General features: G+C 43.1%; 1 protein-coding gene across 3 annotated transcripts in view; it reads right to left on the bottom strand.

The window, feature by feature from the left end:
- Positions 1-12,171, bottom strand: part of NPTN (neuroplastin) — a 2,340,387-nt gene that overhangs the window by 1,166,660 nt on the left and 1,161,556 nt on the right. For all 3 annotated transcript variants that reach the window (XM_044077564.1, XM_044077563.1, XM_044077562.1), the window contains exon 4: positions 3,760-3,854. In XM_044077564.1, the coding sequence (XP_043933499.1) occupies positions 3,760-3,854 (95 nt within the window). The remainder of the gene's footprint in view (positions 1-3,759; positions 3,855-12,171) is intronic.

Here is a 12,171-nt window from a genome sequence, read left to right on the forward strand (position 1 = left end):
AAACCACAGTGAAAAACTTCTCATAAGCGAACTTCACACTTCTCAAAACTGAAGTGGAACCCTTCAAGGCCCCAGGGCCAGTGGAAACTACGGCCCAAACTGCAGAATCCTATATAAACGCATTCTACGGACATCTCCAGGAATGCATGGATCATGCTATCCCAAACAAAATCAAGACCCAATCATCCAAAGGCAGGCGTCCAGTCTGGTGGACCCCAGCCATAAATAAACTGTACAACAGAAGGAGGAAGCTACTACATGATAGAGCAAAATCCCTAAAAGGGAAGGCATCTCTGATCAGTACTAGCAAAAAATTACGATCCCTCATAAAATCCTCCAAGGCCAGCTTTGAGAGAAAAATTGCACAGGACACTAAAGACAATCATAAGGCTGTTTTCAGTTATGTTAGGAACCTGGGATGCAACTCCCAGACTTGTTCTGAGTTGATTCTAAGCGACAAAAAATACACTGAACCCACAGACATCGCCAATATCCTGGCAGACAGGTTCAGTGCAAACTACTCCACCCCTCCCCCCCCAAAAGAGCAAGTATCTATCCCGGCAGAGTGCAGCCTCCCAAACATCTCTGATGCTCAGGTGAAGGCTGCCCTCTCCAAAGCAAAAAACACTGCTTCCATGGGACCAGATGGCGTCCCGGGTTGCGTCCTATATGAACTCCAAGAAGAACTAATCCTCAAGTAAAACTGCTGTACAATCTCAGCCTCACTACAGGATATGTGCCCAAAGAATGGCGTACAGCAACAGTGGTCCCACTCCACAAAGGTGGCGCCTCTGCGGACCCTGGAAACTATTGCCCCATAAGCCTGACTAGCCTAGTCTGCAAGGCTATGGAGAGGATCATCATGGAACTCATAAACAAAGACATTGGGGACCTACAGACACTAGATCCTACCCAATTTGGCTTTGTCAAGGGCAGATCCTGCTTTTTGAACCTGGTTGACTTCTTCGAAACAGTCACCAAGGCCATAGATGAAGGGAAGGTAGTCCATACAGCCTATCTGGACCTCACAAAGGCATTTGACACAATACCCCACTCGGGCATCATAGATAAGCTATCCAGCCTAAATATAAACCCCTATGTCACAAGATGGGTCGCAAACTGACTCAAAGACAGAACCCACAGAGTCAGAGTTGCTGGAGCCATGTCAGACTCAAAACCGGTCACAAGTGGCGTCCCACAAGGTTCTGTCCTGGGACCTCTCTTGTTCGGTATTTACTTTTCTGAGGTACAGGCCAACGTGGGAGGACTATGGCTCACCAAGTTCGCAGATGGCTGCAAACTGGGCGCCATAATCGACTCTCCAGCTGACACAAACATCCTTCAAAAAGGTCTCGCAGAGACGGATAACTGGTGCCAGAGCCATGGTCTAAAGCTAAATGCCAAAAAGTGTATAGTCATGCCCTTTGGCAAAAACAATGTGCCCACAAATTACCACATAGGTGGTAACCCATTAAGTACAGTGAAAGTAATTAGGGATCTGGGGACCCAAGTTGATAGCAATCTCTCCTTTGACAACCACATTGCCAAAGTGGTTAGAAAGACCTTCTACATAGCCCACCTCATCATGACAGGATTCACATCTAGATCAAGAGAGGTAATCGTGCCCCTTTATTCATCCCTCATCAGGCCCATCATAGAATACAATGCCCCCCTTGGGATGTACCTTAACCGACACCTGCAGCAATTAGAAAGACCCTAAAAGTACCTCACCAGGAGGATCAAGGGACTCAAACAGATGCCATATGCTGCTCGGTTAAAAAAACTCCAGCTCTACTCAGTTGCATACCGCCTACTTCGAGGCGATCTATGCCTGACATATAAAGCTATGTCCAACCCAGAATTAATGGACATGCTCCACCTCAGTAAATCTAAATCCCTTAGAGCCACGCGCTCGAGGGACCTGAACCTCAGCACAGAAATAAATAGAACATGCTGGAGGGACAGATTCATAACCCAGAGGCTCCCTTCGCTCTGGAATATAATTCCAATTCATGTTAGGCAGAGCACCTCACTGACTCTCTTCAAGAAGAATCTTGATGAGTGGATGGGGGATCGTAGGTTTGTCCCGGGGATTACTTCCATGTCACTATTAGACAGAGGCACAGTAAACTAAACTTTAAAAAGGGCACAGTATACTCAAATCAAGGGGTGGCGTAAGCCAAACACAATCTGGCTAGGCTTATAAATGCCACAGGGCAGATAGCCTAGTATGAACCTATGAACATATCTAACAACCAGCATCCAAAGCTAGACAAACAAAACAGTAAACAACTAAATGTGTGGACACTATTAAAAACTGTAAAACTCTGATGTCTCTGCTAAAATATCCATTACAGGAAAAAATGACACCATAGTATAAAAAACACATATATCCAATAATATCAACCTGTCTCACCAGCTGCTCAGTTGTACAATTAACTGTATCTTGTTTCAGTCCTACAAGTACCATAATGCTAAATTTTAAAATCAGTATTGTCCATTTTAACCTGTAACAGAATAGCAGCCTTAACTGAGACAATATTCAGAGTAGTACTCAAACATTCACACAAATAAACAGCAAACTGATATTCAACATTTTAAGCTTAATATCTTTCACATGTTCTTGACATCTTAGTTTAAATAATCTCTTAGTTTTAGCTATATAAACCTTACAGTAAGAACTTGACTGGATGCAAATAACTGTACAGCCAAACAACTGGTGGGGAAAGCTGATGTTTATGACTCTGTGTTTCTTTGTACTAACATGTCTTTTTTCTTGTGAAAGCTATGTTACAATCAAGGTGGTTTTATACAAAGTGTCCTTATATTGTTACAGTAGAGAGTCGATTATCCGAACTAACTGGGCCCTAAGGGTAGTTTGGATAATCAAACATATAATTGAACTAGATAAAAAACTTCTTAAACCTTTTTTTTCTGCACACAGGGAATACACTTTTCAACCATTCAGTGATTCCAGTGGACAATAAAGAATATTTTCACACACAAGTGGGCTACAAGGTCAAAAAACACACACAAGCAAATACGTACAATGTTTACATGTTCAGACTTTATGATTTTCCCACCTGAAAACTTTGGAAGGCTGCGTTGTGGTAATGGATGATCAATGTTCGTTTAATTGACTCTCTGCTGAGCTTATAATTTTTTAGACAGTGCTGTCTCCTTGCTTCTCACATTAGTACAGACAGACCCTGAAGATTCTACTGGCTGCATAAATGCAAACCCTTCTAGACACATTACCCACAAACATCAACTTTTGAAAGGTAACAGATTGAAAGTCAGAAAAATGGAAGTTTAACCAATTTAATATAAGAATTTTTTTTTACACAAAGAGTTCCCCTACATCTCTGTATTTTTGCTACTTAATTATTGCTAGGTCTCAAAATATCGGGGAAAAGAGAGGCACGTGTTCTTTTGGAAGAAGTTCTACAACCTATAAGTTGAAATTTACAAACAAGCTTCTGACATTTTATTTATTTCGTTCAACCTTTGGAAAGTCTACATTCTGTTGCTGACCATCCAGATGGAACCAAAAGTATTACCATGATCTTGTAAAAGAAAGTAACAAGTAATAAAGTAATACATATGTAATGACCACAGCAGTTTTACTGGCAAACAGTTAATAATTTAACAGCTAAATATAAGTTTTTTCAAAAAACATGCTTCATTACACTGTATATTTTACTCACTACTTTTTAGGGTTTGTGAGACAGGCTTCTTTGAGAAATAGCTTTGGCTTACCTTTAACTTCAATTGTTGCATTAGCTGCAGGATATGACAAGAAATAAAACATGCACTGGTACCAGCCAGAATCATCAGCTTTGGGTTTTGCAATTCTGTAATAAAAAATGGGGAACTCTCAACAAATCAACAAGTATGATATTGCTACATTTCACTAAACAGTTAATGGAGTAATGCTATCACTACATACAGTAAAACAATCAGAGAATTTCTGCAAACGGTAATACATTAAGGCACAAACTTCCTATGGTGTCTTTTTCTTTGTTCCAGTGCTGGCATCTCTAAGATATTTACTATAATAGATACTCAAACAACAGGATCACTGATGCAGGAATACATATCTCAGTGAGATCAGCAGTTAGGGTCATTCAGAGTAACCTGGTTTATAAAAGCCAGAAAATCTTGGGCTCACCTCAGATCTTTTTAGAGCACCAGAATAGAGGCACAGAACAGAAGGGAAAAAAACAACAATAAAACGACAAACAGCAACAAATGTTCTAGGAATAAGGGTATAAAAAATAGCCATAAGAACAAAAACAAAGGAAGAACAAAGACATTAGTAATTCTAGAAGGAATCTTCAGAGAGTTTGTGTTCGTCTTTCGGCTTTTCCCGGTTAGGGGTCGCCACAGCGGAACTCCGGTCCGCTAATGATTGGCAGTGGATTTTTACGTACCGGCTTGCCAGGCCTGACGCACAACCTTCAACGAAGGTACGCCCATTCACGCATGTCTCCACGCAGAAGACGCTCTATCTGAGAATTAAACCGGACAGCGTCTTATTGTGAGTCGACAACGCTACCGCAGCACCACCACCGCGATTGGAATCTTCAGAGAGTAACAACAAAAAATGTAAATTAAGTATTTAACATAACAATATATATGGAAGAACAGGTTCTTCACCATGTATAAATGGTCCAGAAAGCAATAAGACTACTTGGTTGGTTAAAAACCTTCCCAGCTTGCTAATGACCCTCTCCTATTCCTCAGTGTGTTATACTGCTTAAGCTCTCCAGCTTTAGAAACCACCATAATTTGGAAAAATGAGATTCAAGATCTATTATGTCAGAGCGAGAGGAAAGTAGAAGGGTATGTTATGGAAAATGGACTTAATCCTAAAAGGGTAAGTAGGGTTAAGTACAAAACTTTCATATCTTAAGTGGTTTATCTTCCACAAACACTAATATACACACCAAACTAATCCTCCTATGCAGCCCACTTTATGGGAACATATTTCAAACAATGGTGACTTCAAAGGAAGACATGGACCTGGACATGAACACCAAATCCAGCTTACAGTGTTCTGCAAAAGTGTAAATGTTAGGAGAAGGCCACGGAGCTCCAGCATTCCTGAGACAAGCTTTACCAACTGCTCTGGTAGGAAAAAAAAATTCTTGCGAAAAGGAAGAAGCTTACTGTATTTGTTGTAACAAAACTAAATGTAGTCAGAAAGCCATCTAGCTAACTGACTGGACACTTTCTTTTCAACCCTTCTATGGACAAAATAAACAAAAAGTTGGCTATCTTTGTAGATAGACTGACTGTCCTCTCCATTCTCTTTCACACACCCTCCTGAGCTTAATCCTCTCTCCCCTCCATTCCCTCTAATTCGCTCCAGAACATTTTTGACCAAATTTAACATTTTCCAAAAGTAAAAATACTGCTTATATGGGTCCTGAGAATATCCTGTGATGTCTGTACTGTAATCTCACCTACTAAAACCCTCCATCAACTCTTCAACTTGAGTCTATGTCTCCATTACATGGAAAATTGGAGTTGCGGTGCCCTTGCATAAAGGTAGTCCCTCTAGTGACCCTGGGAAACACACACATATTAGACTCACCAGTATTATTCCCAAGGTTGTGGAACATACAACAGCTGAACTAATAAACAATGACACAGGTGACACCATATTCCTGTATGGATCTATTTAAAAAAAAAAACAAGATCAGAACACCGATGTTCATATTTGCAAAACAGAAAATACCGAAATCTGACATACCCGAACGCCAAAGCTTTCCCAGGGTAAGTAACCATTTGCCCAAACAAACTAAATACACACCAAAATAATTAAAATTCACACAGGTGGCATCTATGCCCCCCACACCCTCCACGCACACCTTAACTATGTATACCAACTCTGGGATTGCATTACAGTGGAGAAAAGGGCATGTTGGGCAAGTGTTTACTTAACCCTGAAAAATCTTCACCATTCAGGTCAGGTTTCGGTATTTTCAGTCTCATAAATATGAACGGTGTTCTGATCTTCACCAGTTCAGTTTTCTAAATGGAAGATCATGCCTGCTCAACTTGCTTTAATTCTTTGAAGGGTTACTAAGGCAATGGATAACGGGAATACAGTTGACACTGTTTATCTGGCCCTACCAATACCTTTGACATTATTCCGCATGCTGGCATTACTGACAAACTACCAAAAATAAAGTGGTGTAAACTGCCCAAAATGACCAAAAACTCCAAAAGCAAGGTGCAGAAATGGAGATGATGTACAATCCACTATAGAGCTTTATTCAACCACCAAATCCACAAACAGTACAAAACAGAACGAAAAACAAACACTTGAAAATACATAAACGCCTTAGATATTCCACCATGCGTTTTCGTCTCATACATATACTTCATCAGATGACCAGCTTTTTAACCTGAATTTGCACACACATGCTAAAGCAGCCCCTGTTCCTTCCCCTTCTGTCTGATTGCCACGGACCGGTGCTTCTCAGTGAACTGACAAGCACCGGTCCATGGCAATCAGACAGAAGGGGAAGGAACAGGGGCTGCCTTAGCATGTGTGTGCAAATTCAGGTTAAAAAGCTGGTCATCTGATGAAGACTATGTATGAGACAAAAACGCATGGTGGAATATCTAAGGCGTTTATGCATTTTCAAGTGTTCGTTTTCTGTTCTGTTTCATACTGTTTGTGGATTTGGTGGTTGAATAATGCTCTATAGTGGATTGTACATCATCTCCGTTTCTGCACCTTGCTTTTGGATTACTGACAAACTCTTTCAACTAAGCAGTAAGCCATACAAAGTTTGATGAACAGATAAGCTGTCTTGACAGAATCCATACTGTTAAGCTCAAAGGTATTTGGTCAAGACAAGAAACTGTCACTAATGGTGCCCCAAATTCCCTTCCTCTTTAGCATGCATTTCTACTACATAAAGGCCAATACCAATGGGGCTATAGCTAACCAGGTCTGCAGATGACTTTTTGCAAATTGAGAACAGTTACTAAATCCCATTATGATACACAAACTCATCACCACAGACTAGACCAAACAAATGCATGGCGTATCAATCATGGTATCATCCTCCATACTGAGAAATACAGTATTCTTTTGGTAAATCTAGTATCACCACTGCTATAATATGGATAATACATTGTTTAAATTTGACACAATCATCAGGGACTTGGATACATATGCAACGGACTGTCCTTTGACCTCAACATCTCTATGTTGGTTATAAAATCCTTCTTCCTTGTATAACTTATCTTTTATGGTATCTTCTCAAGGTCCACAGAAGTTGTCACCCCACATTATTCAACTCTTATTAGGTCCATCACTAACCATAATGCACCCTCCTGGCATTTTCCTAGCTGATTACCTAAACCAGTACTGCTTAACTATTCAAAAATAATAGTTATGCACTTACAACAATGTTAGATTCATACTGTCTCATTTTTGTCTAGTTCACCATTTGGGTTGCCGGATCCAATCATATCCAACCTCGGTGCCTTCTACCAGAGCTTTGGATCTGAGAATCTGACTCCTTCCCTACCGACAATTCCCTCCCTCTGTCTGATTTACCTCAGATCAAGTTTGCTGACTATTCCAATTATTAAGACCAAAAATCTTGGTACTTAAAGAAAAAATTATTATGGAATGGAATAAGAAGTTATGTAGCTACCATAACGTTCCATGTTAGTTGTCTTCTTCTCGCCTACTTTCTTGCTGGATGGGTTCGGAGCCGATGCTCGGCTCCGACTCGGCCAATACTAAAGCTCGAGAGCTAATTCCACCGGCTCGAGGCTCCCCTATATCCCACAATGCTAGGCGGTAACTACTCAGATCTCGTTTGATAGCTAGACCAAGCAATTTTAGTCTCCATAGCATGGAGAAGGGTAACCCACCTCTATATAAACCAGAATGTAAGGTATCCCAGACCTAACAAAAGGGGAAATAGAGGTGGTAGAACGTGTGGGAATGAAACTTTTCCAGAGGAAGATCACAAAATGAATTCCTATCGGTCTGTCCAGGCATGGGGGAAGGAGGGTGGGACGCAAGAAAGAAGGCGAGAAGAAAACAACTAACATGGAACGTTATGGTAGGTACATAACTTCTTAATGTTAAGTTGTCTATCTCGCCTTCATTCTTGCTGGATGAGACCGCATCCCTAGCACCTTATCCCGGGTGGCCTATCGGAACAGACTCTTGAGAACAGTGGAACCAAAGTTGGCACGGTTTCTGGAGACCATGTCCAATTTGTAATGTGAAATGAAGGTATGAGGAGAAGCCCAAGTGGCTGCTGCACAAATGGAATCTATTGGCAGCCTGTCCTGAAAAGCTACGGATGTAGCTAATGCCCTAGTTGAATGAGCTCTAGGCCTAGAAGGTAGTTTTTGATGCCTGATCTCATAGATGAAGGCAATTGTAGAGGTGAGCCATCTAGAAAGGGAAACTTTAGTAACTGGAAGGCCCAATTTCCCTTCCGCATATGATAGAAAAAGCTGATCAGATTTCCTGAATTGTTTAGTCCTGTCTAAATAATATCTAAGTTGGCGGTGGACATCCAGAAAATGTAGTTTTTGTTCCGACCTGTTGGAATAGTTAGGGAAAAAGATGGGGAGATCAATAGTTTGGTTTAGGTTTGTTTGAGAGGAAACCTTAGGTAAAAAGGATGGATTAGTATGGAGGGATACCCTATCTTTGTGAAACACTAAGTAAGGAGGGAGACTGCACAGAGCATGGAGTTCAGATACCCTTCTCGCTGAAGTTATGGCTACTAGAAAAAGTGTCTTCCATGAAAGCAACTTCAGAGAACATGAAGCCGCTGGTTCAAAAGGGGGAAGGATTAAGGATGCAGAACAAAGTTCAAGTCCCATTGAGGCGGGGGATCTTTGATTGGAGGTTTGAGAAGAGAAACGCCCCTTAAAAAGGCTTTGCAAAGCGTGTGAGCCATGATGCTAGACTCCGAGACACCTACATGATAATTAGATATAGCAGCCAACTGAACACTAATGGCTGATGAAGAAGAGCCTAAATGAAAGAGTTCTGCTAGAAAGTCTAGAATAGACTGTATAGGTGCAGTGAAGGGATCTATATTTTTTGATGTTGCCCAAAAGGAGAAGCGTTTCCATTTGCTATTATAAATCTTCCGGGTAGAAGATTTATGAGAGGCTAAGAAGATATCTCGGACCGAGCGAGATATTAAGGGAAGCCTGGCTAAGGTCGGAATTGGAGAAACCACGCTGTGAGGTTGAGAGAATGAAGAGATTGGTGCAGCAGGCCCTATTGGTGGGTCAACAGATCTGGCACTGGGTCCAGATGCCAAGGCTGCTCCAAAAGGTAACGATGAAGGAACGGAAACCATATCTGTCGAGGCCAGTAAGGGGCAATGAGGATCATTGTCACTCACAAGGCAATGGCTTTCTGAATTAGTTGAGTGATCAGTGGAAAAGGGGGGAAAGCATACAGAAGTCCCCGGGGCCAATCGTGGACTAGAGCGTCTCTGGTGGGCTGGTCTGGTAACGGGAAGAGAGTGAAGAAGTCGTAACACTTGCTGCTTTGGGGAGTAGCAAAAAGATCGCAGCAAGGCTGGCCCCATCGTTGGAACACTTCCTCCAGTACTGATTTCTTCAGAGACCACTCGTGGGGCATGAGAATTGCCCTGCTCAACTTGTCTGCAATCACGTTGGACTTCCCGGGAATGTGCGTTGCTATCAGAAAACACTGAGAAGAGATCGCCCATTGCCAAAGTCTGAGTGCCTCTCGACATAAGGGGTATGATCTGGTTCCGCCTTGTTTGTTGATGTACCACACTACGGACATGTTGTCCGTCTGAATTGCAATAGTCCCTGTGGGAAGAGAGTCGTGAAGGGCTTGCAACGCTAAAAGCACTGCTCTCATCTCTAAGACATTTATGTGCAAGTGGCACTCGAAAGGTTGCCAAGTGACCTGGACTGTCCTGCCCTGATAATGCCCCCACCACTCGATCAGGGAGGCGTCTGTTGTCAACGTGGCGACTGGGGGGGGGTGAGTGAAGGGTCTTCCTTGGAGAACCTGAGGTGATGAGATCCACCAAGACAGTTGATTCTTGCATGATTGAGTTATCAATATGGTGTGGGACATCGGGAGCTGTTGGAAGGACCATTGAGTAAACAGCATCCATTGGAGGATCCTCATGTGGTAGCGAGCTAAGGGGAGAAGGGGGATATCTGCTGCCATGAGTCCTAATACCTTCAAAACTAGTCTGGCTTTGGCTTTGTTGCATTGTAAGAGAAGGTAAACTTGTTTGCGGATGTCTGAGACTGTGCTCTGTAAGTCTGGCTGAAAGATTGAGTGTGTCTAACGTGGCGCCTATAAAGGTAATAGATTGACAAGGCAGATTTTTCGAAATTTATTGAAATGCCTAGAGCTTGGCAAGTTTGGATAGTGAAGTCTCTGGATAGAAGAAGTTGATGTCTGGTGGTGGCAGTAAGGAGCCAGTCATCTAAATATGGAAACACCTGGAATCCTTGACGTCTCAAGTGAGCCGCAACCACTGCCATGCATTTGGTAAACACTCGGGGGGCTGTAGTGAGACCAAAGGGCAGGGCTCCGAACTGGTAGTGACTGGCTCCCAGCCTGAAGCGGAGAAATCTCCTGGAGCGTTTGTTCATCTTGATATGGTAGTACGCGTCCTGAAGATCTATCGAGCACATCCAATTGTCTTGACCCAAGAAGGGTAGAATGGACTGTAGCGTGACCATCCGGAATTTTGTTTTTCTGACATACTTGTTTAAGTTGCTGAGATCCAGTATGGGTCTCCAGTCCCCTGTTTTTTTTGGTACCAAAAAGAATTTGGAGTAGATTCCGGATCCTTGTTGGTCTGCTGGGACTGATTGGATAGCTCTTTTTGATAGCAGCTTTGAAATTTCTAGTGCTGCTTGTTCCCTTAGACTGGGTGGAACGTCTGGAAGGGATCCTCTGGGTTGGGATGGAATGTGAATAAAGGGAATTTTGTAACCCTCGGATATGATAGACTGTACCCATTTGTCTTGTGTAAGGGAAAACCAGGCTTTTGGGTACAGGGATAATCTTCCCCTGACTGCCGCCGAAGGTGGACAGCCGAGCAGCTCCTCAGGGATGCTGAAAGGGTTTATCAAAGAACGTTTCTCTGCTACCCTGGTTTTGCGGACCTCCTCTGCCTCTAGGGCGGTGTCTATTGTTATTCCCCCCTCTGCCTCTAGAGGGGAATCGACCTTGTGCATCAGATGAGACTCCCTGGGTTTGTTTGCGGAACCTTATTTTTCCCACCCTCTGGCCTTTGGGATAAGGCCTAGAAAGGGTAGAAAAACGGACTCCCACGGCAGAGAGAGTCTTACCTTCCACCTCTCACCTAGTCAATGTATCCTTCACCTGAGAGCCAAACAAGGATGATCCATCAAAGGGGGAATTGGTGAAGGACGCCTTGAAAGGGTCTGCAAAGTTGAATAGCCACATCCAGGCGTGACGTCGTAAGGCAACACCTGTGCCTGCGGCTCTACTTGCCCCATCCGCAGCATATGAGATAAGCTGCATGGAGGAGTTAACGATGGAGTTCAGGGTTGCCAACTGGGAGTTCATTCTGTCTTGGAACCCCTCAGCTGTTGGATCCTTTACCTCTTCACTCATATCCTTGAGTAAATCTCTTTGGAGACGAGTGAAGTGACATAAGTAGTTCAGCGACCGCATTGAAAAGGTCACTGATGAAAACATCCGCTTACCGTACCTGTCCATGGTCCTAGATTCCTTATTAGGAGGATGGACAGGTACCGAAGGATTGGCTAACTCCTTCTTAGTGGCCGCGGCCACCACCATGGCATCGACGGGGACACCTTTAGATAAAAAATCTTTATCTCTAGGGGCAGTAATAAACTTAGACGGCCTCCTCGGGGTGGGTTCCACTGAATCAGGAGCCGTCCAGGCCTTCCTTGCCACCACTTCCATAAGGGGGTCAAAGGGAGGGGACACCAGTGGAGGTAGAAGGGCAAGAGCCGAAAGCCTCAAGGTACACTGACTCATCCTCTGAAGGGTTAAGGGCTGGCCAGTTCCCCCTCTGTTTCAGGATCTCAAGGATGTCAGCAAAGGAGACATCCTCAGAGGGGGATTGAGGGGAACCTTCAGATTCCTCTAAGTCAGTGTCAGAGGTGATAGAC

This window comes from Protopterus annectens, chromosome 7.part0 (assembly GCF_019279795.1).
Source record: "Protopterus annectens isolate FY-2018-M chromosome 7.part0, PAN1.0, whole genome shotgun sequence".
Lineage (NCBI taxonomy): Eukaryota > Metazoa > Chordata > Ceratodontiformes > Protopteridae > Protopterus > Protopterus annectens.